The 26,275-nt window shown below is 39.4% G+C and overlaps 2 protein-coding genes across 3 annotated transcripts in view; one reads left to right on the top strand and one right to left on the bottom strand.

Moving 5' to 3' along the window:
* DUS4L (dihydrouridine synthase 4 like) lies at positions 364-12,056 on the bottom strand. 2 transcript variants are annotated; one of them, XM_021384593.1, is made up of 6 exons: positions 11,914-12,056; positions 11,550-11,671; positions 5,989-6,106; positions 4,524-4,646; positions 3,381-3,607; positions 364-1,751 (listed from the first exon to the last, which is right to left on the bottom strand). In XM_021384593.1, the coding sequence occupies exons 1-6, from the start codon at positions 12,021-12,023 to the stop codon at positions 1,498-1,500; spliced, it is 954 nt and encodes a 317-aa protein (XP_021240268.1). In that variant the 5' UTR covers positions 12,024-12,056; the 3' UTR covers positions 364-1,497. The 2 variants fall into 2 exon arrangements, with proteins under 2 accessions (XP_021240268.1, XP_021240270.1); XM_021384595.1 differs by having other exon boundaries at positions 364-1,703.
* The window catches only part of COG5 (component of oligomeric golgi complex 5), a 185,938-nt gene continuing 171,701 nt past the window's right edge, over positions 12,039-26,275 (top strand). The window contains exons 1-6 of the mRNA XM_021384587.1: positions 12,039-12,213; positions 12,774-12,913; positions 13,581-13,638; positions 16,497-16,551; positions 16,644-16,713; positions 22,105-22,225. Coding sequence (XP_021240262.1) covers positions 12,063-12,213; positions 12,774-12,913; positions 13,581-13,638; positions 16,497-16,551; positions 16,644-16,713; positions 22,105-22,225 — 595 coding nt within the window. The 5' untranslated portion in view covers positions 12,039-12,062. The remainder of the gene's footprint in view (positions 12,214-12,773; positions 12,914-13,580; positions 13,639-16,496; positions 16,552-16,643; positions 16,714-22,104; positions 22,226-26,275) is intronic.

The raw sequence follows: 26,275 nt of genomic DNA, 5'->3' as shown, positions 1-26,275 counted from the left end.
GTCAATTTTGTAGTTTTTAGTTTTGATGCAGAAGACTCAAGGCACTTTCAGAACTGAGGAGAACTGAGTACTGCACTATAGTTGGATGAACTGGAAATTCAACCCATAGCAGAGGAGATCTACAAACTTCACTGTCCTAAACAGCAAGCTAGACTTGATGACTTGGGTCGCACTTTTCTAACTCTAGTTTGTATACCTAAATCAGAACGTATTCTCTATGAAAAATGAGCAAGTCTTTTTTGCCACTGCATTAAACACTGTGAGAATGTAGATATCTAAACAAGTATGGGGAATGGCATCAAAAGCAACACCCCTCCCCCAGGTTGTCATAGTGTACATTGTAATAAACAAATTACAACTGTATACAAAAGCAAGTAATTTATTTAGAAAACTTAGAACCATTCACTTGTATATGCATGGAAGTACCAGTTAGGAAACTAAGCTATTTCTTCTATGAATTTCTGTGTAAACACAGAAAGGAAACAAATTATTTGATTTCAAGTAATTGTACTGCACAGATTTGTGAAATTTCCTTTGCAGAACAAATGCAGCTGGTGTGCAATGTTATTATCTTGTTCTGATTTTCACTATTTTCCTCCGATACAAAGATCCAAAGCCAAATGGCTGTCATGCTTTGATAAGCAACACGCCTGCAGAAAGGATGCAAGTGTCCTACTGAGAGAATCTGTCAGCTTTTCTTTGGCCTATAAAATTCTGATTTGGTAGATGACTGCGATTTAATCTTTTGTATGATTATTCTGTAGCAGATAACCAATACTGTATTTGGTTACACTGAACTTTCAAGTCTTGTATTCCAGATCTATCTGGGTCTGTACTTGATTTAAACTCTCTTTATTTTACTCTCTCTTTCCTTCCGTCATCCTATAGGTATTACAGGTTTCTTCCATTATACTAATTGTGGAATTTTTCTGAGTTATACATTTAGAAGATTTTAGATGGCAAAAAGGAACATCTAATTTGAGAGGGTACAGCACTAGGCTTCAAAGTCTCACAGTCTTTAAGATGGAAAATTCTACTAAAATTTAAAAGCACATCTTATGTCTTACATCAGTTAAAGCAAATATTTCTATAATTGCTCCCTTTTATTCTTTTGGTCATACATTTTTTGTATTATTTGTGAGTAGTCCTGATTTTAGGAAGTTCCACTTTAAAAAGGGCTTAGTTTTGCTAACATCCTCCTGCTGTAAGCAGTTGTCTGGTGAAAAATAAATTCAATCACTGCCGTCACAGAACGGCCAATCCTCTGTACAGTAATGCACTGTAAACAGAATTACACATTTGTGGAATGTGGAATATTTCTTTAGTTAAATATGCCAATGTAAAAACACTAAAAATATACGATCAGCCTGATCTCAATATTAAGCTGTACTGAAAATATTTACACTGTGTTATGAATCACAGTGTAGAAGTCCAAGTAAAACTGTAGCAATGTGTCAGCAATTACAAAATACGAGTTTACATACAACTAAAATACTTTCACCTACACACACCATAATGATGATCCAGGTAATCTAGAACTGCTGAGGTACTTGATAAAACGTTAAAAACTTTTTTCTCTTGTTTTGAAGTTATCCGTTCCATCATGTACATTAAGTGGTGGTGAAAACACGTAAAAGGAGTTCCAAGCTCAAGAGCAATGTCAACCCAATCCTGGATGCACTTCAAAGGTGTTTCTTCATATCCTGCAAACATAGCTGGATTTGCTAAGAGTCCTCTAGCCACCATTACACCTTCAAATTGCAAATTAAAGCAGTGAGTTACATTATAGTTAAATTTAACATTACACCATTTTTATAGCACCTATTTTATAGCATCCATTAGAACAATAGGGATGAGTATTATATCAAAGAAATCAGTTTAACAGCCCAAGCCCCTGAGTACCTACATCATCTGTCAACTCACTCAACTTGTTGACATAACTTTCCAGAAATTCTGATGCAAAACACAGGAAAAAGCTGCCTTTCTTCTCTACTTTTTAAACAGCAATTCAATAGTATTTTGTTTTTATTTGCTACACACATGTAAGCCCATTTTTTTAACATATAATTATGATGTAAAGACACAAGAGTAATAAAATGGTGAAGTTATTTTTAGTACAACTCAGCTGATTCACTGACCTGGAATCATTCTTCCATTAACAGCTCAAGTCTCAGTTATAAAGATTTCATGGCACCTAGTCTACAGTAAATGTTTGCTTTCTGAATAAGTCAATGCAACTACATTCCCAAATTGCAAGATAAATCCTTTCAAGCTCTACTGAAATATTTCTGTGAAAAAGCGATTGTTTTCCTGCACTGCTAACAAATAACCTGTCACATTTAGTCTCTTCTTACAAAACAGGATGACCAAAAATGACAAAGGTTTCAGGATTGTGTAAGACAGAAAAAAATGAGCAGCTTCTGGTTTGTACTTTCTATATTTTATACTATCACATGTTAGACAGTTTAATATTTTATACTTTGTTACTCAAGGAAGTCAGACAGGCTACAAGAACATTTTTTCTTGTTATGTACTTTCTTCCTGCTTTGTATTTGGGGTTAAAGCCGTTGTAGCAGAGTGGCAGTTTGCCACTCTGTATTGGTATTGGTGCAAATAGTTTTTGTTGGTTTCTTTGAACAGCACCGATGTCAATAGAAACCTGCTATATGAACTCTTCGTATGACTCTAGCGATTGTTCTCTGTCCTGTTATACTCTAGCTGTAAGACTCACAGCATGTAGATCCAGATAGCTTCTTCAAGATATATATTGAACTTCAATGTTGGCTTGAAACCATAGACAGTCACAGGAATCTACTGTAACCAAATAACTGCAGGGCAATTTTTTACTCCCATATTTTACCACAGTGAAGGCAAGGTAAACAGACAGATAGGAGAGTGCAATACCTCACTGTGTACTTGAAGCTAACCATCTTAATTGTTAATTATCTGGCTTAATTGTGTATCTTATTTCCTCCATACTCTTACTATAAGAAATCTGTTGCCATTTGCAGGAAGTAGAGGTTTTCAAGTCAAAATCTACAGCTCTGTAATAAATGATCAGCTCCACAGACAGAATGGATGTCTGAAGGTCCCCCTTGAACTCTGCCACTAGCTCCACTACTGAGTGATGAGAGCACAATTAAGCCAAGAGCTTTTGCAGTTTGCCTTTCAAATCTATTTGTGACTTTGAATAACAATGCTCTGGTTTTCTGATGATTACAAGAGACTCCATTTATGAGCTTATTAGGCACCTAAAACACCATCCTTTGTTTGTCTCCTCAGAGAAAAAGATGCAAACAATGCCCTACTTATAGCCAAAATAAATACTTAGAAATTTAATTTGTAAATTTACTTAGAAAGTAGGATATGTTTAATCTTACCATCTGCTCCTGTCAGGCGATGAACATTTTCAGCATCTTTTAAAGTTTTAATGTCTCCATTAGCCACAACAGGTATGTGTATGCTTTCTTTAATTACTTTAATTGCATCGTAATGCACAGGCTGATGTCTTTCTTCTATATTTCTCCCGTGTACTGTAATCCATGAAACTCCAGTTGCTTCAGCTTTTTTACACAGGTCTACTGTTTTTTTTATGTCTTCATGTATCCTAAAATTCCAAGGAATTAAAGCATTAGCTAGCAAGCTACCTGAACTGTATAAAAGCCCTCCATGAAGAGAAGTCACCAGAGATGTCTATAAATACTTGTACAAAGAAAATACTACTTTGGAGAGGTAAAAAAAAAAAAATAATAAATATATATATATATAATAAAGATGTCTAATTTATTGAAATCACTATTTATCATTTCCCAATTACATACCATCTCTGAAGCATGCATGGTAAATTTTATAGAGATTAAGCAAGAGTGCCCAAAAGATTCTAAATTAATTGTCATTACTTTGCATAACTGTGGAAAAAAAATCCAATTTATAAGTTTTCCTTTTCTGAGGAACTGCAAACAGAGTTGAAACTTAACCAACAAATATGCAAAAGCACTATGGGATGTGAAGATAAATAGTGGATGAAATATTAGAAAGTAAAATAGATCAACAGTTTCTACTAAAGTTCAGAAAGTGATGAAGATAAAGAGAACATGTTCTTACAGCAGCTGTGTGGACTGGTTCCCAGTTATCCTGTCTTTTATAGGCAACGGCAGCTCACAGAGTAGGTTCTCATGATTACAGACTATGTATTGCTTTTAATTCATGGAATCCTAAACCTTTTAGCTTGTACTTTCATGTTTTCTGGATTGCAAGAAAATTCTGGCATCCACTCTGATATCTGGGCAAGTAGTCAAAGACTGAGCTAGTTCTACCATCCGAGGCTGGATTACCTGCCCCAGATACTCTTACCACCTGGGGTCAAAAATCTCAGCAGTCATCACATTTAAGAAACTGATAATAATTTGTAATATTGCATTAATAGAATTACATATATTGTAGCGCCACTATTACACGAAAATATTTCTTTAGAAAAACATTAAAAGGATTTTTCCATGTACTGCAAATAATGTTAGACATACCTTATTTTAATAGATACTGAAAATCGAGGGTTGTCAATCTGATTCCGTACGTGTCTCACCATATCTCGAACTAGCTCTGGTTTATTTATTAAGCAAGCACCGTAACCTTCTGCCATTGCCCATCTTTGAAAGAAAAAATAACATTTGTTTTCTACAATTGAAAAATGCAGATCAATTTCAGTTAAATGTATCAGTTTCTTTCTTTATAGCCTTTAGAACGTGTGGCTGAGTAAGCAGAGATAATAATGGCTGTAGTTTGATCATGTTTGCGGTGTGACACCACCTTTTAGATCCTGGTTCAGTTTCTGCTTTGCTGTGATCAATTTTGGACAAGTAACTAATCTATTGCAGTTCAATTTTCTACCCACAAAATAGCCTTACAAGGAAGATAAACATTTAATTAACAATGGTTTAGATCATACATAAAAGAAATAGTTTGATGTTTCCCCTTCCGTTGGGTCATAGGTTTCTTTTGAACAGAAAATTACTTTGTGTTGAAAAGGAAGACATTTGAAGTGGAATAAGAATCTGATTCCACTAATATTATCTTTTCCTTCGAATGACAACAATTACCTTTGATTGGCAGGAGATAACCTTTGCTTTTACTGAACAGCAGCATTTTTTTCTTTAAAGAATTTTTCTTGTACAGGTTGATACACACAGTTCTACTATACTGAAATCAACACGCACAAGGTTTGGAAGTCTCAGATGTCTCCAGAACTGCTTTCTCAAATACTGTACTTTTAAGTCAAGGTAACTAAGTAGAATAGACAAATTAAGTATTTGCACCATAATATTATCTCTTGCTGTCCTACATTTATTTTTGAGAGATTTACTTAGAAAAAGACTGCCTGACAAATGCATAATAAATGGATCTCAATTGAACCAGTTAGAGAGAATCTTCATCTGTGCATTACTATTTTGTCAAGACAAATAACAAATCACTAATTTGCTGTATTTCCAAACCTAATAAAAGATGGAGGGAAATCTGTTAAGCACTTCATGAGTAATATAATCTGTATAATTACATTTTGGGGACTATTCTTCACTTGCATAAGTCTGAGACATCAGGGACATGGCTCATTATTTTGGGAATTGCCATGTTATTTCTCGAAACACTCTCCAGTTTATTAGCAGCAAAACTCTTTTTGTGGAAAGTCAAATGCTACAACTGCTAAGTCATAGAGATGGACACTTCACTTCTGAGCCAACCCTCAGTGTCTCAGCAATGAAAAGAGGCAAGTCAGCAAAGACACCTGGTCTTCCCATGGAGACCGTGGGCATCTCAGAGCATTCAGAACAGCATCTTGCCACACACGCATTTCGGTCTGACAGGTTAAAAAGCTATTTCAGTCTCAAAGTCTATTTTTAAATTAAGACAAAAATGACTATGAAAATGAAGGCCAGCATCTTTTATTCTCTGATTAATTTAATCACACTTAACCATTTTTTTTCAAGTCTTTACCTCTGAGGACAGCCACAGTTCAGGTCTACTCCATCTGCGAAAGGACAGACGAGAAGGGCAGCGTCACAAAGAACTTGCGCTTCTTTGGCAGCGAACTGAACGATCAATGGATTATCACCTACTCCAATGAAAAGATATTTAGAGATTGAAAAAAAGAAAAAAGTCTCATTTCTGAACATTTTATTATTTAGACGTGTTTAACTTTCTTAAAAATCTAAACAAATACGTATTTGTTTACAACTGTCAAAATCAATAGCTTGTTTAAGAACAGCATTATTAATTCAGACTATTCACAAAATAATAATGGGAAAATAATTTCTTCAGTTATTGTTCCTTTGTATTGTATATTGTTCTTGGATCCAGAACACTTAAACATTAAAACCAAATTAAATAAAAACATCACTAGTGCCACTGTTCCTCCAACATAAACAATCTATCTGTTCTCTATTAGATTATTATTTTCCCCAGTACACCACCATTATTAAAATAAATCTTAAAGGTCAAGCTGCACTGTCATGTAATCTCACCAGCTGCTGTACTGAACTCCAAAAAGTATGTACAGAACCAAAGATGCTTGAGGACTCCGTTTCCGACAGTAATTTTTCCAGCTATTTTACAGGGTGGTACCACAGAAAGGATGTAGGGGAGGAGCCCCAAGTGGCTATTAATGTGAAGCTGGACACCACCCTGAAAGACAATTAAGCCATGGGCAGGAGCTGGGTGTTCCTTCCCTTAATTTGCCTGATGTTTCAGCCACTCCTGGAAGAGCCCTGAACAATGCCCTAGAAATGGTCAGGTCACAGGAGGGGGCCTGGTGCCACTTGCTTTGATTTGGCTGGTGTCCAGTGTCTCAACCCATCCTGGAATTGGTGCCATCTATAAACAGGGGCTGGGGACTGTCCTGGCCCTTCTTGCTGCCGCCTCCCTTCTTTGTTCTGTGCCGCACACCCCCCTTGTCAACATGCTTGATGTGGGACCAGGACTGGTGATCTCCTTTTCTTTCTTTAAGTTGTTAAGTAACCCAAAGCTTACTTGAATTTCCTATAAAACCGCACTGTTTAAGCAGATACAATTGTGAGAGAGCCAACGCATGCAGGATAACTGTTTTATGGGAATCTCCTATTACAGTTGATGTTTTTTACTCTTATGCACAGACCTTGAGTGTTGTTTCACCTTGATCTAACCAGGAGTTGTGAATCTATTCACCACTCCCTTCCCAGGCGGGATGTGACATAGAACACTGTTGTAACTGACTACAATGCTGCCAGAGCCTTGCCAGAGGCCTCCTCATGCTATGCCATTGCTTATGCATAGGCTGATGCAAACTTTCTCATCGCTCGCCACTGTGCTACATCAACTCCCAAATTCTTCCTTTTGACTACAGTTGTAGCTGTGAGAAATCTTTCTTCTGTATATAGCATTTTAAGGATTATTTATTTTTAACTTATTGAAACAAATCTGCTGCTGCTATGGAAATTTTTATGAAACCAGAACAATGTGCTGAAAGGATGATTACTTTCTTGTTTTGCTGAAAATACCTATTCTGACAAGGCCTACAATGCATTGGATACTTTCTGGAGTTGCTAAGGAGTATTTCCTGCCAAAGAGAGTCACACTTCAAGCATGATCTGTTCCACAGTTGCATCAGGCTGCTTGCAGACTGCTGTATTTTGCTATAGCTGTGTGCGACACACAATTATTAACAAAGATTTCTAGTCTCCTCACTTCTGTCTAATGTAGTCATTTACGGCCAGAAAACAGCAACTCTTATAACAACAACAATGAAAGAAGAAAAGATGTCTTACAGGAACACATTATTAAGCAGACCAAAGATAGGCTCTAAGGAGAAAACAAAAAAAAGGCAATTTAGCTTCCTGAAGTAGGACATAGATGTAAGGTGCAGATCATGCTGATATTCCAGAAAATCCAGACTCGGTAAAGATGTTAAAGAACCAGAATACTGAGTGTACCACTGAAGTGGCTTCCAGTATCTACAAAGTCTCCCCTTCCTTATCCCAGGTCCTTTTTTTGCTTCAATGCCAACATGGCTGGGTTTTGTCCAGTATGCAGAGCTGGAATGAGAACACATAGGCAGAGGCGGCTTTCACAGATTTTTCTCTATTGGGAAACTAGTGTCAGTGCTCCTCAGAGTGGGTCTGGTGAACTATCTGTGATCTACTAAGCCCCTGTAGAGAGCCAGATGGTCATTTGGAACAGGCTCTCCTCTTTGACACCTACTGCATCACATTAAAGGCATCTAAAAATATCTCAGTATTAGCAGTCACTTTCCAAATAAACTATTGCTGCAGTTAAGAGGGATGGGGAACAGGGTAAGAAAAATATCTGAACATAAATGGAAAGAGAAGAGCCAACAAATGCACACAGCACATGTACTTCTGGTACTGAACAGACCATAAGTGCTTCTGAAGATTTCCCTGTCTTAGTGGAAATTACAAAATTCTTGAAGTAATGGAGCTGAAGACAGAGAGGGTAGCAGTATCCTCTCAGTTAAGAAACTTCTATGAGTTACCTAAAACTCTAGCATGCCCCAAAAAATCCCTTGCGTATTTTCAAAACAGCGTCCATTTAGACAGTGCTCTAGCTGAAGAGATTTACACTGATACAGCTAATATACTGGAATAATCCCAGGCTCCTTGTTTTTCAGCTGAGTATTAAGTAATAAAAATCCTAAGTCTAATCATAATTAAATTCTTAGCAGCAGAGACAGGGAACATCTACCACTATTTTAGAAATACACAACAAAGAAATGTCAATGCAAAAAAAAAAAAAAAAGAGCAAAAATTGCACTTGCAGGCTCCAAACCTACTCTGCTCATCAGAGTACAGAATACCCACAAATTAAACATAAATCAACATTAAAATTTTACAATCAGTCGTGGAGCTATTTGTTAAAAGTATAAATGCTAATAATGTAAATACTGTTATCCTGGTAAAGCTGTTAGAGGCAGAATGGTTTTGGAGGCTGTAAAATTAAAGCCAGCATGAAAGAGGTGAGTGGGGAAAAGATATTATTTACAACACTGGAACATTTCATCCTGCACTCTTTGTCAACAGGCAACAAGGTTACAGCAAACAATGAGAAGAATTTCCTCTTTCCCCCTCCCATTATCCTCCAAAAGACACTACAAAGCTAGAACTACAAAGCCAGTAGAACTTCACAGGATGTTGTGAAGATCAAAAGTACAAATAGATGCAAGAGGTGGAACAGTGGCTCTGTGGACCTCTGAGCCACATAGGTCAGTTGTTTTTTTTGTTGTTCAAAATAAAAAAGAACACATTCAAGCTTTCTTTCAAGTTGTACTCCATTAGTAAGAGTTTACCTCTGCTTCCGAATGTGATTCTTCCCTACAACTGACCTGTTGTATTCAAATAATGCATGAAATCACAAGTTATACTTCTACTACTATTACATATACACTTACAAAACCATTGACTCGGTGGCATGAGCAGACGGAATCATCACACTTTGTAGATCCCGCAGGCCAATCTTCCTAGTACGTTAGCAGTGCTTTCTCCATTCCTCTCGTTGTAGCCCATGCTTACATATTCCTTGTTTCACTTTTCTCCTACAACCGCTTCATGCCAGCAGATCTGTTTCTATATTGTTATCTTTTCCCACATACTTGTGGTCAGATTTTTGGGTGGTGCTGTGTGTAGCCAGGACTTGGATTCAATGATCCTTATCGGTCCCTTCTAACTTGGGATATTTTATTATTTTATTCTATACTACTTTTTACCCTTACCTAGCCAGGACTCTATATAAGTCCTTATAATTTTTTTTTTAAATCTGCTCTGGTTATGTTTTTATATCATGTCTGAAACCTGTTTTTTTTCCTATGAACCCTGGCTATGCTTCTATTTCCTGGACTCTTCTTGCTCCTTCTGTCAGCCTTTTGATATCTCAAGGGGCCTACCTTCCATTTTCCACACATGTTAATTTAAAATTCTCTTTCTCTTATCAATCCCTGTATTAGATGTCTGATCTATTCATTTTTTCCCCCTTTACCAACTGTCTTATTTTTGCTAGAAACCAGAAAATATTATCTGGTAATGGGTTAATCATACATCTCTGATATGTACAAGAAACAGCAATTGCTGGCAGAAGAACCTTACGATCCTTATGAGCAGAGAGAAGGCTAACTGAGAAGTGGGAACAGTAGGTTGAGGGAGGTGATTTTTTTTAGAAGTGTCCCTCTCCTCTGCTCTTGTGAGATCCCAACTGGAGTACTGCGTCCAGTTCTGGAGCCCCCACACAAGAAGGACATGGAGTTGATGGAGCAGGTCCAAACGAGGACCACAAAGACGATCACAGGGCTGGAGCACCTCTCCTATGAGGACAGACTGAGAGAGCTGGGGCTCTTCAGCCTGGAGAAGAGAACGCGCCGAGGAGATCATGTAGCAGCCTTCCAGTACCTGAAAGTGGCCGTCAGGAAAGCTGAAGAGGGACTTTTTATAAGGGCAGGTAGTGACAGGATGAGGGGAAATGGTTTTAAACTGGAAGAAGGTAGATTTAGACTAGGGATTGGGAAGAAATTCTTTACTTTGAGGGTGGTGAGACACTGGAACAGGTTGCCCAGTGAGGTTGTGAATGCCCCCTCCCAGGAAGCATTCAAGGCCAGGCTGGATGGGGCTTTGAGCAACCTGCTCTAGAGGGAGGTGTCCCTGCCTACAGCAGGGGGGTTGGAACTAGATGATCTTAAAGGTCCCTTCCAACCCAAACCATTCTATGATTCCATGATCGTCTTGTACTGGGTCTGGCTGGGATGGAGGTAACTTTCTTTACAACAGTCTGTATGGTGCTGTGTTTTGAATTTTGTGGCAAAAAAAATCATTGTTGATGATGCCACAATGCTTCAGCTTTTGCTGAACAGTGATGGCAGTGTCAAAACTAATTTTTTACCTTTGTCTGACTCCCAGCAAATAGGCCAGGAGCGGGCAAGAAAATGGGAGACAGATCTAGAACTGGCCAAAGGAATATTCCATACCATGTAGCGCCATGCTCAGCAATAAAACTGCAGTGGTGAGAGAAGACGAAGGTAGCTTGCGGTGTGTAAATGGTGCAATCTGTTTCAATGCATTACCATGAGAAGAAATTTCTCCTAATATCCAACCTGAACCCTCCCTGTCACAACTTAAGGCCATTCCCTCTCATCCTGTTGCTGTTACATGGAAGCAGAGGCTGACCCCCGCCTTGCCACACTCTCCTTTCAGGCAGCTGTAGAGATTGATAAGGTCTCCTCTGAGCCTCCTCTTCTCCAGACTGAACCATCCAGTTCCCTCAGCCGCTCCCCATCAGACCTGTGCTCCAGACCGTTCACAGCTTCACTGCCCTTCTCTGGACACGTTCCAGGGCCTCGATGTCCTTCTTGCAGTGAGGGGCCCGCAAATGAGCACAGCACTCGAGGTGCAGCCACACCAGTGCCGAGTACAGAGGGTCGGTCACCTCCCTGTCCTGCTGGCCGCACTGTTTCTGATACAAGCCAGGATGCCGTTGGTACATATAACATTCCAAGAAGGCAGCAGTATATTTAACAGAATCACCTCTGTTTGTTGTGAACTCGCTGTCCCTGGCTTTGGCTGACCTCACAAAGTCGGCCGCCACGACCATGGGGGTGTAGCACAGATCGCAGCCGTACCGCCGGACCAGGGTGCGGAACGCCAGCCTGCGGGGACAGGGACACCACGGGCACACATGAGCATGATAATGATGATCATTACCTCATGAGCAGCTCTAAAGCGCCGCTCTTACACGCAGCGCCGCGGGGATGTCTAAATACAACCGTAACACAAATGCGACCGCGTTACTCCCGCTCTTAAACAACCCCAGGAGGTGTCCGCCCGCGTTCTCGTCACGACACCCGCCCCACAGCACGCACGCTGCGGCGCGCCGCCAGCCGTTACTCACTTGGAGTAGCGAACCATCGGGGCACACATCTTCACAACGTGCCCAGCCCGAAACAGATCCACCGGGTCCCTCCCCGGGCATTGTTTGTTTTCCGCGATGTCCCCGCTCATGTATAACGAACTCTCTCCTCAACGCCTCGCCGTGCCGCCATGTCCCGCCCCGCCCCGTTCCGTCGCTCTCTCTGCCATCATCGCCGCGCGCCGCCGCTGGGCAGTGACGCGCGGCACGCTCCGCCGGGCGGCATGGAGGAAGCGGGCGGCGGAGCACCGGCCCCGGCGCTGGCAGAGCTTCAGGCGGACGGTGAGGGGCGGTCCTGGCTGCGGTTGGAGGCCGGGGCCGGGGCCGGGGCGAGCGGGGCGTTGGGCTTCCGTGGTGTCACGTCGCAGAAAGTTTGTGGGGCGGAGGGGAGCAGGAAGGCGGGCCCCGCTCCGGAGCTGGGCTGCCCGCGCTGCTCCCCTCGGCCGGGGTTGCTGGGGAGGTGCCTGCTGCCCGCGTCCGCTGCTCCTGACGGGAGCTGAGTGCCGGCGGGAGGCACGCAGGTGTCGGTGAGCCCAGCCAGCCCTCTGTACAAAGTAACACACCTCTTACTTCATTAAAAGTCGCCACTGGAGTATAGTTTCGTTACGTAGTGTAAGTTGACCTCGTTGTAAGAGGCAGTATGGTTCCATGAAGTTGTAGGTTTTGCCACGTGGACTCACTTTGATTGCAGTCTCTTCTCAGATCGGTCTCCTGTGTTGTTACATGGCGTACAGAATGCGCGCTGTTCCAGCCGGAGGAACCGGTGGTCTGAGCACTGTGTGCTGCAGATCCATCAGTACAGCTGGTTTGAAGTGTGAAGATAACATCTAAATCTTTTTCAGAGTGTTATGCTGTCTTCTTCAGAGAGGACTTTGATGTGAAAGCTTACACGTCGCAGTCGATCCATCAGGCAGTGATAGCTGAGCAGCTCGCAAAGCTTGCTCAAGGTATCAGCCAGCTGGATAAAGAGCTTCATGTACAAGTAAGTTTAAAGCATGCCTGGTGCATGCTTCCCTCTGCTTTGGGATGATGGTTGTGGGAAGACAGTGAATGACTTGTCCTGCACTTTTCTGTCCTGTGCCAGAGAGTAACCTGGGCTTTACTCCTTACCTTTAACTGGGCAAACACATCCTGTGCTAATACACCTCCACACCTTCAAAAGGCATTTAAATTTGGTTAGTCAAAGGCTCAGTGGTAAAATCCATGCGGTCACTGCAAAACCCATTGACGTTGCAGTGAGAGTACATGATAAGTTTGTGCTTGGTTTGAAAAATGGCTCCCCCTGCAATGGTAAATTCTTTGGGAATTAGTTTTTAAATTTCATAAATAGAAATGAAAACATTAATGTATATTCCCATTTTTGTTGCTGTGTATTAAGCTTACACTTATAGTTATTATATATCAGTGTGTGTTGAAACATGATTGTTTTGCTAACTTTAAGATGTCAACTACTCTGCAATATCTGACTCCCGTTTTGAGCTTACCATTTTGTGACTCAAAATGTGTTCTGAAAATGCTTTCATCTGCTTTTTCTTGGATCTGCTTAATGGAGTAAGTTGATGATATTTTAGTAACCCTTTCAGGCACGCATCTCCATTCTTCTGTCATTGTTTCTATTTTCTCTTTTTTTTTTTTTTTTTTTTTTTAAGGTTGTTGCAAGACATGAAGACCTGTTGGCTCAAGCAACTGGAATTGAATCCCTGGAAGGTAAGATCATCTACTGAATGCTTGCTAATTCTTATGAGCAAGGGAGCGTTTTTAATTTCTACATGGGAACATCATTCACTGTTCACTTTGGTTAATAATGTAGCAGCTACGGATCTTACGACTGAGAAGTTGTAGCAGGTTTTTTTTGATGTCAGCAGATGGAGCTCCTGGGAGAAGATTTGACTGATACTTCTCTGGATTAGCTACTCCATAGGCAAAAATCTTGATAATCACTTCTAAGCAAGTTTAGCAATCAAGTCTTTTTGACCTTCTAATACATTTTTTTTCCAAATAAAGCTAATTTTATTGCAATATCTGTTGATATCAGTACCAAGTTTGTAAATGCTGCATGTGCACATATCACATGGTTTACAAATCTTAACTGAAGAGGCATTAACACGTAATCATAACTGCACTGAGACACTGAGATTTTTCTTCCTAGTAAGAAGCTACTAGATTAAGTGCATGCTGTATGGGAACTGCTGAGTCGTGGCCTGAATCACTGATTGAGCACCTGGAGGAAAGACCCAGTCAGCCCTGGGAGCACAGGTGAAGGCAATTCACCTGTGCGACCAGAAGGGGTGGAGCCTGGCTCCACCCCTCTTAGGCCTCATTTAAGGGCTGACTGCCACTGAGAAAGGATTTTTTTTTTTTTTGGAGATCCCTTCTTGGCAGAAGCCTTTCCCTGCAAACCCAGAATCTTCTGATCTGGGTGAGCCATTTACTTCCCTTCCCTTGCTATTGTGCTGGTCCTTCTACCTCTTTTCTAACACCTTTTCCAATCCTGTTGGTCCTTCTGATTGCTACACTGCTTATCCTCCAAACAAAGAATCTATCATCGATGTGATGATTGTCTCCCAATTTGTGTTCTGTGGAGTGGTGTGTTCAGAAATCATGGTTCTTTCTGTAGGCATTCTTGCCTGAAATTTCTCTGAAGAAAGAGTGAAGTACTTTAAACAGCTCAGAAATAAAAGATTTCTGTAGGTCAGGTGTAGTAAATAAAGCATTTTACAGCTGATAACCAAAAGTAGAAATAAAACTTAATCTGTATAAAAACTCTTAATTGTTTTCTAGTGATACAGTGTTATTCTCCTTAAGAGGCCCCTTCTCTTCTGAAAGAGAAACAGTGGAGGGCTCTAATCCTGGAATTTTTTGACACTTCAGGCATTGGTAGAATCTACAGTTCTACGTAAACAAAGATGATATTTTAAGTATTGCAAAACCTGCTTCTCTCTGCAGTGCTTGGGCTACACATGATGTAATATGGTCACTGTAGGAGAAACACTGAATCAATATCCATAAGTAAAATAAAAGAGAAATGTTAATGGGAAATTTAATTATGAAGGTAGAAACACATAGCTCAAAGTGTCATCATGTGCTTATGTCAAGAAAATAAGTAGATGAAGATTATTGAACTAACTTGCAGCATGCATAGTCATTTGGATATGTGAATGTGAATCTCATTAAATATTTCAAATTAATTAACCTAACTTGTAGAGTAAATTCCTGGAGACTTCTTTTCTTCTTTTTGATCTGTACACTCTGCTAATGGTATACTGATGTAGTATAAATACTCTTTTCTGGTTCTGTTTCTAAATCTTCAGTCACCTGTTAGCTCAAGATAGGTTAGGCGGTTTCATCTTGTATCTAATGTAGCAGATGCAGAGAGTAGATTACCTTTTCACCCATCCTAATAAAGCCGACTGGCAAGAGGAATGTTGAGTTGCTGTAAAGGGTACAAAGGTCAAAGATGTAGCAATGTCATGTTACTGGCTGTCCCCCATTTAAATGTGGAATAGAAAATTCAGCCCATCCTGACAACTCTTCTCTGTCTCTCACTGTATCTTCATCTTTTTATCTGTGAGGACTGCGTGCCTGCCGTTCCATTTATAAATGTCAGAGGACTCCTGAATCTGTCAATAAGCCAACTTAATAATTCCAAACTATGGAGGAAATGGGAGTAGGCATATTTGTACAAAACAGACTAAATAGAGTCCCAGTAGCAGTAGTCTTGTTTATATTCTCTTTCTGTATCATATGGTAGTTTTCTTCAATTTGAAGATATGCTTGCAAACAAGGCTTTACAAACATGTAGGATGTTTGAGAGTGCTAACAAGAATTGAAACAAAAATACCTTCATAGGTCTGTGTTTGCGTAACTTAATTAAATTCTCAGCAGGCTGATTCCATATTGCAAAAGTGACTGTTACCCTTGACTGCTTTGTCTGCAGTTTAGCAAGGAAAGAATGACTGTGCTTGTGGGTTTTCCTTTGTGCTGCTTTTCCAAACTTATCTGGAACAAACAAGATTAGGGTAGCTTGCTCTGTCTGTAATCTAAATTAGATGATCTCACAATGACGTACCTTACTTTTTGCTAAAGATGCTTATGCACAGGAAGAAAACCTTGAAATGGCATTGGTTCTCGGTCCTCCTTACCTGTTGGTTTCTCTGAATTGCTTAGTTCCTTTGTTAAATAGGTTGTGGTGCTTTTTTATGTCGTGTTCAGGTGTTTGTATCAGGTTATATGCCTTTGAACATCAGTCCTGATCATCGTTCTTTTAGAAACTGGCGTAGTCTAAATAGTATTTGGAGCTTAATATATGATGAATTTCAGAACAGTATATCTTCTGCAGGTTTTTATTCTGTACTAGTAATTTTTTTGTAGTAGTCAGTAATTGCTCATTACCTTCTCCGTTTATTTCTAAATACTCTGTCTCATTTGTTTCAATATCTTTGAATGTTTTGTTATAAATTATTCTTTTAATACAGAAGCAGTCTGCTGTAGATGTTGTCAATTATAGAAAGAAGTATTCTGCATATCACGAGAGTTGCATGTAAAACATCTGCTTTATTTTGTAGGTGTTCTCCAAATGATGCAGACTAGAATTGGTGCTCTACAAAGTACTGTTGATAGGTATGCCATTCATGATGTGATTAGAAAGTCTGAATTCTTACTTGTTCTATCATGCTATTTATTAATACTTCTATAAATAAACTTCTTTTCAGAATTAGAGCCAAAATTGTTGATCCCTACAACAAAATAGTGTCTCGCACAGCTCAGCTAGCAAAGCTTCAGGTAAGTTGTATTGGAAAGACGTTTTAAAAGTCTTCTTTAATGTGCTTCATTTCCCAGTCCTCTAGAGCATTAAGAAAAGGTGACTCATCAGACATGAGTGGGATTTCCATACTCCAGTAGACTGAAGTTTGCTGTCAGTATTTCTCAGTAAAAGTCAATATTCATGTGTCTCCTCATGAGCTACTGAGAGATGCTTCATATTGCAAAGTACAAAGCTGACTTTTGCACTAGCTGGTTTAGTTTTTGTTGAAATGAGGGAAAGAGTGGAAGGCTGTCAGAGTACAGCTTAATTACATTTTCATTTCTGTCTGGGTATATTTGATGTTTAATATTATGATGTTGTTCTGTAGGAGGTACTCTTTTCTTTTACATTAATGTGTGTTTGACTGCAGTTTAGTAAAGAGTTTGGGAAATAATTCTTTCAATACAGCCATGGTGCAATTTACAGAGCCAGCTGGAGTTCTAGTGTGTAAGCCCAGGTACACAGCTGTTCCTATCTTTTAAATGGAGTCTACAGAGAATGTAGTTCCTGTTAAAGAAGAGCAGTGAGAGAGAGCTTTTTCCCAGCAATGGTGAGATAAGTGTCAAACACTTCTAGTTTTTAATTTTATTGTGGTTGAAAACTATCCTGTAGATCCCATAGATGTAGCTGCATTCTATTCTTTTTATTGATTCAAAAGCAACACAATCCAAATCAGGAAAGGTTTAATGAATTACTGTTAGAACTATTTCTCTTTAAAAAAAAAAAAAGTTGCAAAACTAAGAACTTGTCTTTTGGTAGCTGAAATTTGAGCTGTGGATATCCGCTCAAGTAGGTTGCCATTAGCTTGCAGAGTACAAGAGGGTGAAGCTGCAAACAGTTGTACGCACTTTCTAGTCCAGGTATGGTGGAGCAAGTAAGTGCGCTAGGCTCTCGGCTGAAGGTCTGGTATTTTCTACCTGATTTTCAGTAGCAGTGAAGTTCAGCAGGAAACTCTTACCAGACTGTTCAGCAAGGTTGTTCACTGCTTCTCCTGTGCTTCCCAACTCTAGCTGTCACTGTTTTTGCCACTGGGCAGAATTTCCATGACTTTCATGTGCCAGGCTACGTGCAGATTTTTTTCTTCTCTGCTGTATGTGGCAGCTGTGGGAATAATTGTAGGAATTTGGAGTTAAAGGTAATGATTGTTTCTTCTCTGACCTTATGTAAAGTCAAACTGCAGAAGTCCGTGAGGTTAAGAGGTATTTCTTGGGTTCGCTTTGCTTCCTCTTTGGTGTAGTTAGGGGTATGGTTTTGCAGAGGTTCCATGGATTTTTCTGTGGTGTAAAAGCAGCATGCACCCAGGGGCTGGGGTTGTTGCTCAACTTATGCCAGGGCAGTTGTAATATCTGGCTTTTCTGGGCTGTGAGTCGTCTTATTCCAAATGCCAGTCCAAAAAAAAAAAAAAACCAAAGGAGAGATGCAGGGTAAAGGAGGGAGCCTGCTGGGCTGCCCATCCTTGTGTCCCTAGCTGCCTACTTAGTTCTGCACAGAGAGAGGAAGGCTCACTCCAGCACTGCTGCCAGTGACAGTTGTCAGCATGAGGGCTGCTGTCCTCTCCTGTGTTGGCAGACACACAGTGAGTGCATTATGATGCTGTTGTGTCTGTTTACCTGGCAGCCTTGTTTGTTCAGGAAGGAAGGGCATCAGCGCAGCAAACAGTTTGCTTCCTGGCTGTGGCAGGGCTTATGAAATGACATTGCTTACTTCTGTACCAAATGCAAGACTTGTAGCACAGACAGTCAAACCTGCTAATTTTATCAGTTGATGTACAGTCAGTAGAATAAGTTTAAAAAAAAATAAAATAAATGACTGATAAAAGAGGGTGCTGTCAAAGTAAGTAGGGTTGCTAGTTATCCTTTGCTGATTTGTGTGGCGTTTAAGGGCCTCTTGTATTCACGATTGTATTGCTTTAGTTCTTCTCCTTTGATTGCTGTGGGACTGCTCACAAACTGAAGGAGTATTTGGCTTGCATAAAGCTGGATTTCACCATCCTTAATCGTTTTTAATATAGTCTTGCTTTTTCATAAACATTTTCTCTGTAAATTCATTGTCTAACTACAAATCTAGTTCTGAATTCTAAATCTCTGTTGTGTACTTGTGTGTGTTATGTCTTGCTTTGTTCTTATGGCTTCACAGCATCCCAGGGGAGCAGCAGACTCACAGAGCTTACTTCCTGCTTTAAATCATACTATCCTCTTCTGAGCACATTCATAGTCTTTCCATGCCATATCACAAGCTAAATGGGATTAGTTAACAGCTGAAATATGTAGACAGAGAATTTGTCCTTCAGAGGGTTATCTTCTGTGCAATTCTGCCTATGCAGCTGCTTCTCTACATCCTCTTAATTTTGGATATCTTCATATTTAGAAATCTTTACAAAATCTGAAAATTTTAAAAGCTTTTTATTTTAAAAAACCCACAAAACAGAAAAAATATTTCTACAATAGAAAGCTATTCTGTCTTTAAAGTATTTACTAGTAGCAGAATTCATCTCACTACTACAGCACCTAAATATTCCATTGTAGTCTTAAGGCAGTGGACTGTCCCATCTTTCTTTGGGCTTGTATTATATATACATTCACTTGCGTTGTGGTCTGGCAGATATGTGCAACAGCATATATGAGCTATGCACTGGCAGAGTTTCGAGTGGTCTTTCTAATTGTCTCAATCATTTCTTAAAATTCACTTTAGATTAAAAGAGGCTTTTTGTTTGAATTGTAGCAATAGTGTCTTTATTGTTGATATGTTGATTTAAATTTCAGCAGATAACTAACGTGTAATCTCCAGAAAAATCGTGTTTGGTTTTTAATTTAATGGAAACCACTGGGGCTAACTCAGGCCGCTCGCTGCTTTTTCTGAATTTTTGCTTGAAACGTGGAGTTCCATCGTTTTTGGATAGAAGCATTTCCTTTACTAAAGCATGCTGACCTGACTCCAGGAATGATTGTTTCCTGAATTAATTCAGACTTCTGTTGTGCAGGTGGGCAGGGGTTGATGATCTAGCATTCATGAACAACTCTGCTAGTAGCTTCTTTTAAATTTCCATCGTGCGGTCCTCATATTGCATACTTTTACAGTATTTGAGAGCTTTATTAAGTTGAACGATTCACAAAAATGCAAATACCCATGTGAAACGTGATGTTTGCCAAGGGCACAATGCAGTCATTAGTGATGGCTGTGAAGTTAAGGGCACATCCTCAGTGTGTTTGGAAGACATCTTTTTTTTTCTTTCTTTGCTCTCGAAACTAAATGCAACATTTCTTATCCCTTATTCAGCTTGATAGTCCTTTTAAAATACTGTTTCTTGGAATGAGAGATAACAAACAACAATGAAATAAAAAAGAAATTCTTTTTGGTATGTAAAGTACGAGATGCTCAGAAGATAACTTAAGTCCTGGGGAAGAAGTTAGCCAGAGGTACGCAGTTGGATTAGAAAATTACTAAATCTGAAGGCAAAGTAGTTATACTCTGCACTCTTACTGGATGAGGCACAGTGAACTCTATAAAGAGCTATTTTTGATTTATCTTGCAAAAATTTTGTTCAGAGATACGGAAGTGATATGTGGATGAAATTTTTTTCTGATTAAAGGAATGAATTAATTAAAACTGATATGTTAATCTCTCAAAAGCAGGATAAGCCCCACTTGGTTCTCTCTAATGATAATAGAAATCATGTGGTTTAGTCATCCTAGAATGCTTAGGGAGCTTGCGCTTACTGATACATGATATTGTGCTAACAGCAGCGAGAGTCAATGTGCTTTCAGTGATTTGTCTCACTGGGGCTTTGTAATATTCTTCGTTGTGCCTAGATATTGAATAAAGTTAGACATTAAATTTGTGTATTTCCATTGGTTTGTGCTGGCATACAATAAGAGTTCGGTGAGTTGTGCAGTCCACTGGTCCATTGGTTGAAGGGAATTATGTATATTTTCATTTGTCTTTAACAGTTGTTTTTAAGACATTAACTTGAGTTTAAAAGGGTTTAAAGCCTGTCAGATTCTAAATATATGTATGTATATTTCAAGTAATATTAATTTCATTTTATCTAAAGGACAAGTGTTTCAAGAGGCCTTCTCTTCAGTAGCAGGGGAAATACCTTGTAACAACTGTGTTATTTACCACTTGTTAGTCTGATTACAGTTGCTGGAGACACATTTTAAAGTAATGTTGCTCCCCCTGTAGCATATCCAGATGAGCTCAATTTTCTCTGCTCATTCTGCAGCCTGTCATTATTGGTCTCTTTCAATAATCTTTAGGATTCCTCTTACAGTGGAGTCCAGAAGGAGTCTTTCCTGGGAAGGACGTGCACTGGAGCTGTCTGGGCTTCGATGCCAGCACATTTAGTTGCCACTGGAGTATGTCAAGCAGTCCAGAAATTTGTGTTTGCTGTGCTTAAATGACAGAGTAGTTGAGATAGTTGGTGTACTTGAGCTGTGTAGTCTAGAAGCAGCTTGGGGATCTCTCCTGTATAGCAGCTTGTCATCACTTCATACCCACTGTCATCAGAACCCTCTTTTGTTGTAAGGCTTAACACATTTATCATGTGCATGGTGTAACTCACTCTGGTTGTCTGCCTCCATTAATTCTCTGTGTAGAGCAAGAAAACCTGTTTGAAGGTCTTAGTTGAGTGAAAAATTATGAAACTCATATGTTTGATTTAGATGTCAGCACTACCTTTGCTCTGAATTGGTGCTAATGAAAATACAATGCAGTTATGTTTCCTGAAAATTGGTGCATGCATCCATCTTAATTTTTAGCCAAGAATGGGGTATGCTTTTGCAAACCTATCAAATAATATGAAGTGACAGATTGATAAATGTAGGTGAATGGCCTTATGAAATTTTTGATGAAAATGGATTTTTATATCTATTCCTACCATAAGAGTCAATATCTGTAAAATAACACTTTAATCCTTTAAGCTTTTATTGTTCTCTGCTGTTTTACTTACTTTGGATCAATATTTAATTGGCAAAGTCAACTTCTTAATTTTACTAAAGTTTAGAGATGGGAGAACTACTGAGGAAGGCTGCATAATGCAAAATGAAGCTCACTTCTTCTTGGAAATAGAACATGTCTCTCATAGTGTTCCGAGTTTGTTTCTTCTTTTTTTTGAGGGGGGAGGGGGCAGTAATGGCAGCATAATCTTAGCCCAGTAAATGTAATCTCCAGCTTTTGATGTTATCTGCCTGTATTGCATTAGGTCATGAAAAAAGGTCCTTAAGAACAGGCTTTTCAGTGTTCTGAAGTGCCTTGTTTTTATTCAAATTTGTATTTCCTTTGTTTGGTTAATATGTTTCCATATTAGAAGCCTAAAATTATGAGATCAGAGTGTGCTGATAATATCCCCTAATGCTGTGATTTCTCCACAGGCTGCCTGTGACTTGCTGCGGAGGATAATACGCATCTTGCATCTCAGTAAGAGACTTCAAGGGCAACTACAAGGAGGAAGCAGGGAGATAACAAAAGCTGCCCAGAGTCTCAATGAACTTGGTGAGTCCTTCTTGCTTTTCAAGGCATTTTTAGCTTGTGCTCATGTGACTCATGCTAGTGTTTGACTTTGCAAGACAATGAAGAAACTCCTATGACTTGTTAGTGTGGTTCTCACTGTCTGCCTCTTGATTTAAATTGAGAAATGATATGAACAGGACTCAGTTCTGATTTCAGTACCTTTGTTCAGGATCTTCTTTTTTTTTTTTACGACTTCTTCAGATAGAATTGTTTAATAACATGAAAATTCTGTTAGAAAAGTTTACTATTTTTGGCAATGGTTTTTATAATTAGTTAATTTCTCACTATTTTATGCTTGTATAAAATACCTTCAGAAGTGATAGATTTTATGTTTAGCTGTAGGAAGACATTGCAGTATGATAAGGCATAGTTTGAATTAACGGTTTGCATCTTGGAAGACAATGGTTGTCCTTTTGACCTTCATGAAAACCACATGTGACATGATACACAGATACCTAGGCTAACGCAGATATTGGAAGCATTCTGCTACAGTAGTGGCTAATTTACTCTGTTTTCTACTAGCTTGTAGAAAGAGTGGTAAAATACTTCTCCTGATGCTCGTATTACATTGCTGGGCTGCTTTTCATTCTTTGGCTAGCTTGAGTGCTTTCACTGTGCTGTAGGATGCAGGAAAGAAATTCCCAGTAGTCTTTGAGATCAGCCATCACCATTGTATATGGTATCTTGCCAGTTGTTTCCCCTTTGGTTTAATGGTATTCAAATTTAAACTTCCAAAAATAGGTTGTGGGAGGGCTTGAACTATTGAACGTGCAGAATCATTCGGAGGCTTATTGTGCATATTTGTCACTGCTGCTCTTTTTATTCTGTGTAATCAGAAAATTATTAGACAATGACTTAGTATTATAATTAGCAGATGCTATGTTGCAAATGGAAAGTTTAAATATTTATTTAGTGTATCAGTTGGCTGAAGCACTAGAGCACTGAATGTAGTATTTTCAGCTATTATATTTTTTTATTGTCTCGCATTTTTGGTACCCGTCATGAGGATATGTAAAGAAATACTGGCTTCTAGCTGTCTGAATTGCAAGTCCTCTGGGGTTAATCTGAATGCTAGATCCTAATCAAATAACGAGTATGATTTAACATTGAGATTATGCTGCTTTTAGGATCTTGTGTAGTTTTCAGAATTTCTTTAAAAGAAAGGAGAACTTCGACTTCTTTTGTTGAAGTGCCACAGTTTGAGTTTCTTGTTTTCAAATACTTGGTCTTTTTTGAAGCTGGGGAAAGTCTGAGTAGTTATTATTAAAGATAAAGGGAAGTGTGTCCCCTTAGGAAGCACTTCAGAGCTTTATCCTACAATGAATGGTGGGAGCCAGGGCTTGTGGCCCTTAATTTAATTCTGGACGGTTTATGGCTAGGTAAAAACCCCTTATCTTTTGTTTTTCTCTTTTCCTGGTATTTCAGTCTCCTCCTTACCTCTTTATCTGCATCCCTCCCTCACCTTTTAGTTCTCTGCTTGTCTGTTATTCTCTGCCACTTATCTTGGCTGCTCTGGGTTTTTCCTGCCTCCCAGCACCTGGATGTGTGGAACACTCCCATTCAGAGAAGCCAGCGCAGCTGTGTGTGCTTTTTGGTGGTGGTTCTTAGCAGTGGGGTAGCTCTGCTCACAGAGAGCAAAGTGTGCAGTGCCAGAGTCACTGCTGTTCAGGGTGCTGCAGTGGGAGTGCGGTGTGCTGCAGGGTAATGTGAGGTAATGCTCTGTAGCATCAGGAGAATGGGAAGTGCGGGGAACGGGCACTGGGCACTGGTTGTTGGGGAGTGAGATACAAAAGCTTTGGGTGGTCTTAGGGAGTACTGCAACATCTGATGGTGGTAAGCAGGTGGTGGAGATGGGCACAGTGAAAGCCTGGTCTTAGGGAGCTCTGCATCAAGGAGGCTTGCTTTTGAAGTGGGGATCAGGGCCAATGTTAATATGAATCTGTGTTTTCAGCCAAACATTTCTGAATATCCCTTTTGGTTGCTCTTTAGGGAAATGTTCTTCCCATTGTTTTTTATGTTTCTGTTGTACTTGTGGTGCAAATACAATTTCTACTTGGTGAACTCAGCAGCACCATGATTTTACAATGAAAGCTTTGCATTTTCTATAGTCTGATAAACCATTTGCTTGTGTATTATTCTCAGTGGGTTCTTGGCAGAACTGGACATCTATCTTTACATACTGATACACTATGTATGGGGGGGAGGGGAACCTGTACGTATATCCATTTTGGTATATGCATAGACATGTATTTCTTCCACAAATCTGTTAGCTTGTTAGTTCACTTAGAGTTTATACTTAGTTGTGTTTTGAAGTTTACTTTGCAGTAATGGGAAAAGATGTGATGAAAATATAAAATTATAGAATTAGATGGCAGTAGGTGTTAATAAGAGGAACTGCAGGAAACTCTGGCCTTTACTGAGAGAGGTTTTTTCTTGCTGGCTACTTGAAGTTGCTAGTAGCCTGCAGAACAGTAGGTGATGTGAGGAGCTTTACTCTGGAAATGTCTGGCAATATTTTCACTGAGATCTCTACTTAAAGCTAATGCAGACCTAAAATTTGTCTGTGTTAGACTTTTGCTTTGCTTCAATTAACTTCCTGCTTTAACACAGTAAGAAGAAAAATTGAGCTCTGTATGTAATTTTAGAGATTAAATAGTTTGTTTCTAAAATACCTGTATATAAACTTTCTTCTGCAGCTCGTCCACCTCCTAACACGCTTCTTTGGGTTCTCTATCAAATCAGAAACAGAGCTGTGACAGTTCAATGAACAGGCTATTAGCTGGTTCTCTGGTTCATTCTTCTTCATGTTATACAAGTGTTTGTTTATCTGAGTGTACGAATTCATTTGTATATCTGAAGCAGCATTTGGATAGGTAGAGCAAGAGGAATATTCAGATGTCACACAGTGGCTAATGTTGTGGATTACATGCACTGGCTATGCTTGTTTGTGATACTTTAATACAGATATTTTATAAAGTGAAAAGAAGATGTGTTTAGGCAAGCTTAAACAGTACAATGTGAAGAGAAAATGGTACACTTCGGACAATTGTCTTTCACAAAAGAAATCCTGTAGGTATTAAAATATCTGCTCTTTTATGTGCATATGCAGAAATTGCTGTCTAATGGTTGTCAGACACTGATCAACTGAAGATTAAAAGTCTAGTTGGCAGCGAATGGCTGCCTTCACTGTGGACAGGTTGTTAATTCCATCTGTGATTTACTGAGCTGGACAATAAAGGATTTGTATGTTCTGTTTGCTAAATAATTGTAACTGATGTCATCATTATTCATACAAATGCCTAGTCTTCTTCTAATTATAATACACTCCTAGTCTCTATGTATAATTGTATTACAACTTAGTTTACAGCAAGTGAATTTATTTGCTTGAATGACCTTGTGAGCATGTAAGACTTGGAGGCAGGCTCTCACAGCAACCGTAATTTTGCTCTTTTGTAAGCTCAGATTTAGTCTGTGACTATGCTATGCAGCTATAAAATAAAGGGGGAGGGATCTTCTGATATATTTTCTTGAGTGTCTGCAATAGAGAAGGGGCTCCAGGACAGTACTCTCATATATCTTAGAAGATGAGAGAAAGTAGGACTCTGTCCTCAATTTAAAGATAAATAAGTGTACAGAGAAGGCAAAATATACCAGATATGAAAGTCTAGCTAAAATTGAGAAAGCCCTAGCTCCGTGTCATGATCTGTTTCAGAGTTTAGCAAAGCTTTTCACTTAGTCTTAATGACTACAGAAGACTTGATGAAAATGCAAAGAAATAGAGCCTAATTTTTAAAAGAAGTGTAGGCTGGATAGAGGAGACTGAAATTGATTAGGAGATGCATGTTACTGGGTGAAATGCAGTTTGAAATAAGTCATTTGGCTCTATCTGGAAAGCTTTTTTGTAGCTGGCATACTGTGGGTAGTGGTATCTGTCTTCTGAAGTGCATCCCAGAACGGGTGACATCCACAGAAATGTGATCTTGGGCCTGAAATATTCTGCTCTGAAGGTTAGAAAAAACCACCAAAAGTAAA

Source organism: Numida meleagris, chromosome 1 (assembly GCF_002078875.1).
Source record: "Numida meleagris isolate 19003 breed g44 Domestic line chromosome 1, NumMel1.0, whole genome shotgun sequence".
NCBI lineage: Eukaryota > Metazoa > Chordata > Aves > Galliformes > Numididae > Numida > Numida meleagris.
Note: the sequence above shows the minus strand (reverse complement) of the source record. Positions and strands in the feature narration are given on the sequence as shown.

What these genes read in the sequence shown, in the direction of transcription:
- DUS4L (XM_021384593.1), bottom strand. Translation starts at nt 12,023, where the DNA reads ATGAGCGGGGACATCGCGGAAAACAAACAATGCCCGGGGAGGGACCCG. An exon ending in AACTGTGGCTGTCCTCAGAG is followed by an intron (nt 4,647 to 5,988) that starts GTAAAGACTTGA and finishes TTTCTTTCAAAG; the next exon opens with ATGGGCAATGGCAGAAGGTT. An exon ending in TCGCCTGACAGGAGCAGATG is followed by an intron (nt 1,752 to 3,380) that starts GTAAGATTAAAC and finishes TGCAATTTGAAG; the next exon opens with GTGTAATGGTGGCTAGAGGA.